This window comes from Spinacia oleracea, chromosome 5 (assembly GCF_020520425.1).
Source record: "Spinacia oleracea cultivar Varoflay chromosome 5, BTI_SOV_V1, whole genome shotgun sequence".
In the NCBI taxonomy this organism is placed as follows: Eukaryota; Viridiplantae; Streptophyta; class Magnoliopsida; order Caryophyllales; family Amaranthaceae; genus Spinacia; species Spinacia oleracea.
The window spans coordinates 118,748,613-118,750,906 of NC_079491.1; the positions used below are offsets into that span (position 1 = coordinate 118,748,613).

A 2,294-nucleotide genomic window follows, 5' to 3' on the forward strand; every position below is an offset into this window, starting at 1 on the left:
ATCCCTCGTACCTTATGTCCTGGAGGTGGCAGTAATCAACAACAAGTCGAAAACCATTGATTTCATGTTGGTTTTTCGGTCCGCCTCCTTGCTTTTCGCTATGGGCTAGTATGCAATTGAAGTCCCCAAAGCACAACCATGGTAGAGGGCAGTCCCCTTTAAGTTATTCCATCAAACTCCACGTATGAGCTTTCATCTCCTCCTCTGGGTGACCATAAATTCCCGTGAGCCTCCATTGCGTACCATCCGCATTCGTCACAGCAAAGTCCATATGATTCTTTGAGGAAGTCAGCAAGGAAAGAGTCATGTCGTCTCGCCAAAACATTGCCAATCCCCCACTCCGACGCCTCCCTTCTCCACTACAATCTACACACAGAAAGTTTCTGAAATTGAGCTTGCGTTTCACACTTTCCCACTCCTTACCTCTTAACTTTGTCTCAGAGAGAAAGACAAAGTGGGGATTTTCGATACGAAGCACGCCTTTAAGCGCGTTCTCTGCCCGAGGACTCCCCAATCCTCGACAATTCCACGACACGCCCATCATTGTTGTTCGCGGGGTTGCACCGCAACCACCGCTACTGTATTTGCCTTTGGTCCCTGTCCCTCCTCCTCACCCATCTTTGTGCACTTCTGAAAGTCACAGCCATCCACCTCCATTAAATCCTTCCTCTTTCCCCCATTGTCTCCCATGTACCCTACCTGACCTGTGTCCTTTATCCCATTCTCCTTCGCATCTGATCTCTTCACCCTCCTAAATTTCCTGCCTCCAGGCACACTGCTACCAATGTGAAAGCTTAAGGGGTTTCCCTCAACCAATTGTGAGTCGGTAGCAGTTGCCTCAGTTCTGTTATCCATGGCTGCACTATTCCTTTCCCCCTCCTTGACACTCTTCTCCTGGTGTATATTGGCCACCCCTTTTTCCAGAGACAAAGAAACTCCTCCAAGCTTCTCTACCACCAGCTCCACTCCCTTTTCGGCCTCTTTGTCCACCTCTTTGTGTGGTGGTTTCTGTTTGGTGACAAAAAGTTTGCGAGCACATGATTTCTCCTCCCTCCGATCTTTGTTCCCTAGTCCTTTATTCACTATCCATGGGGACGCTCGCAATTTTTCGATGTACATGTAATCTTGCTGCCTTGGGTCTGAGTTTGCTTCACAATCCTTCTCCCCATGCCCTAGCTTCCCACAGAAATAGCAAAAAACCTGTAATTTTTCGTATTTCACCTGTACCTTCTCCAACACTCCACCACGAAGCTTTAGGTCAATCTCTTCTTTAAGGGGTTTGCGTACATCAATCGATACTCTGATCCTCAAGGATTTATTGATGCCCACAATATCGGACTTGTCCACCTTCATAAAGCATCCCACTTTATTTCCAATTTTCCTTGCATTTGATTCATTGTTACGGCCAAGGATTGGGAGATCGTAAACCCTAACCCAAAAAGGGACAAGGTGCAGCGGATACTCCGACGGCTTGAGATCGCCTTGTACGTCGCTAAGAGCAAGGATATGTTTGTCAAAGTGCCACGGTTGAGCCTCCATAACAAACTCTTTGTCCCTCCAATGATGGAATTGAAAGAAGAACATGTTTTTCTCAAGGCAATTGGCTTCCATCCCGTGTTTGGGATTCCAAATCTTCCTCATCGTTGCAATTAGGGCGTTAGAGTTAATGTTCCGGTCCGTCCATATTTTTGCCATAACCCCCAGCGTAACTTTCGCCTCCTCCTCCTCTTCCCCTCCAACCTCCCATTCAATCTCCTCCTCATCTTCAGGTTCGTGTGTGTCATTGGTTGGTGTCTTAGGTTCTTCAATGAGCGCCATTGGAGAGACCTACAGAAATCCTCTCGGAGAATCGAGCAATAAACCTTCGTAAAGGAGCCAAACCCTAGCAATAGCTAGACCAGAAAACCCTCCCAAGAGTTCGCTCTAGAGGGAACATTAATTGAGTTAAGTTCCAAACTTAAAAATTGAGTTAAAAGGTGCCATGCCAAAATAACACTTACTTGGATATCCTTTCTTCATCGATCTTAGTAATAGTTTTCCGCCATAGCGAGGTGTTACTTATCGATACTAAAGGGGTAAGGTACACAAATAATTGTGAGTACATGTTAGTTTTGGTGAAACTCAACGATATAAGTAAGGAGTCCTTTTATGTCGTGGCAAAATCGATACCTAATAAGTTCTTAGACGTGCCTATCAACCAAGAATAGTTTCTAGACTATTAGCAAAAGGCTTTTGCTTACCTAAAATGTTTTAGAATTGAGTCAAAATACATAATGTGCTTAATTCTTCAATGG

General features: G+C 45.3%; 1 protein-coding gene across 1 annotated transcript; it reads right to left on the bottom strand.

The window, feature by feature from the left end:
- Positions 1-540: 540 nt before the first annotated feature.
- On the bottom strand, positions 541-1,818 carry LOC110798083 (uncharacterized). The gene has a single exon (XM_022003221.2). It carries the CDS (start codon positions 1,816-1,818, stop codon positions 541-543), a length of 1,278 nt encoding a protein of 425 aa, XP_021858913.2.
- Between the last annotated feature and the right edge of the window lie 476 nt (positions 1,819-2,294).

Excerpts from the sequence above, each read along its gene's own strand:
- LOC110798083 (XM_022003221.2), bottom strand. The coding sequence starts at position 1,818 with ATGGCGCTCATTGAAGAACCTAAGACACCAACCAATGACACACACGAA.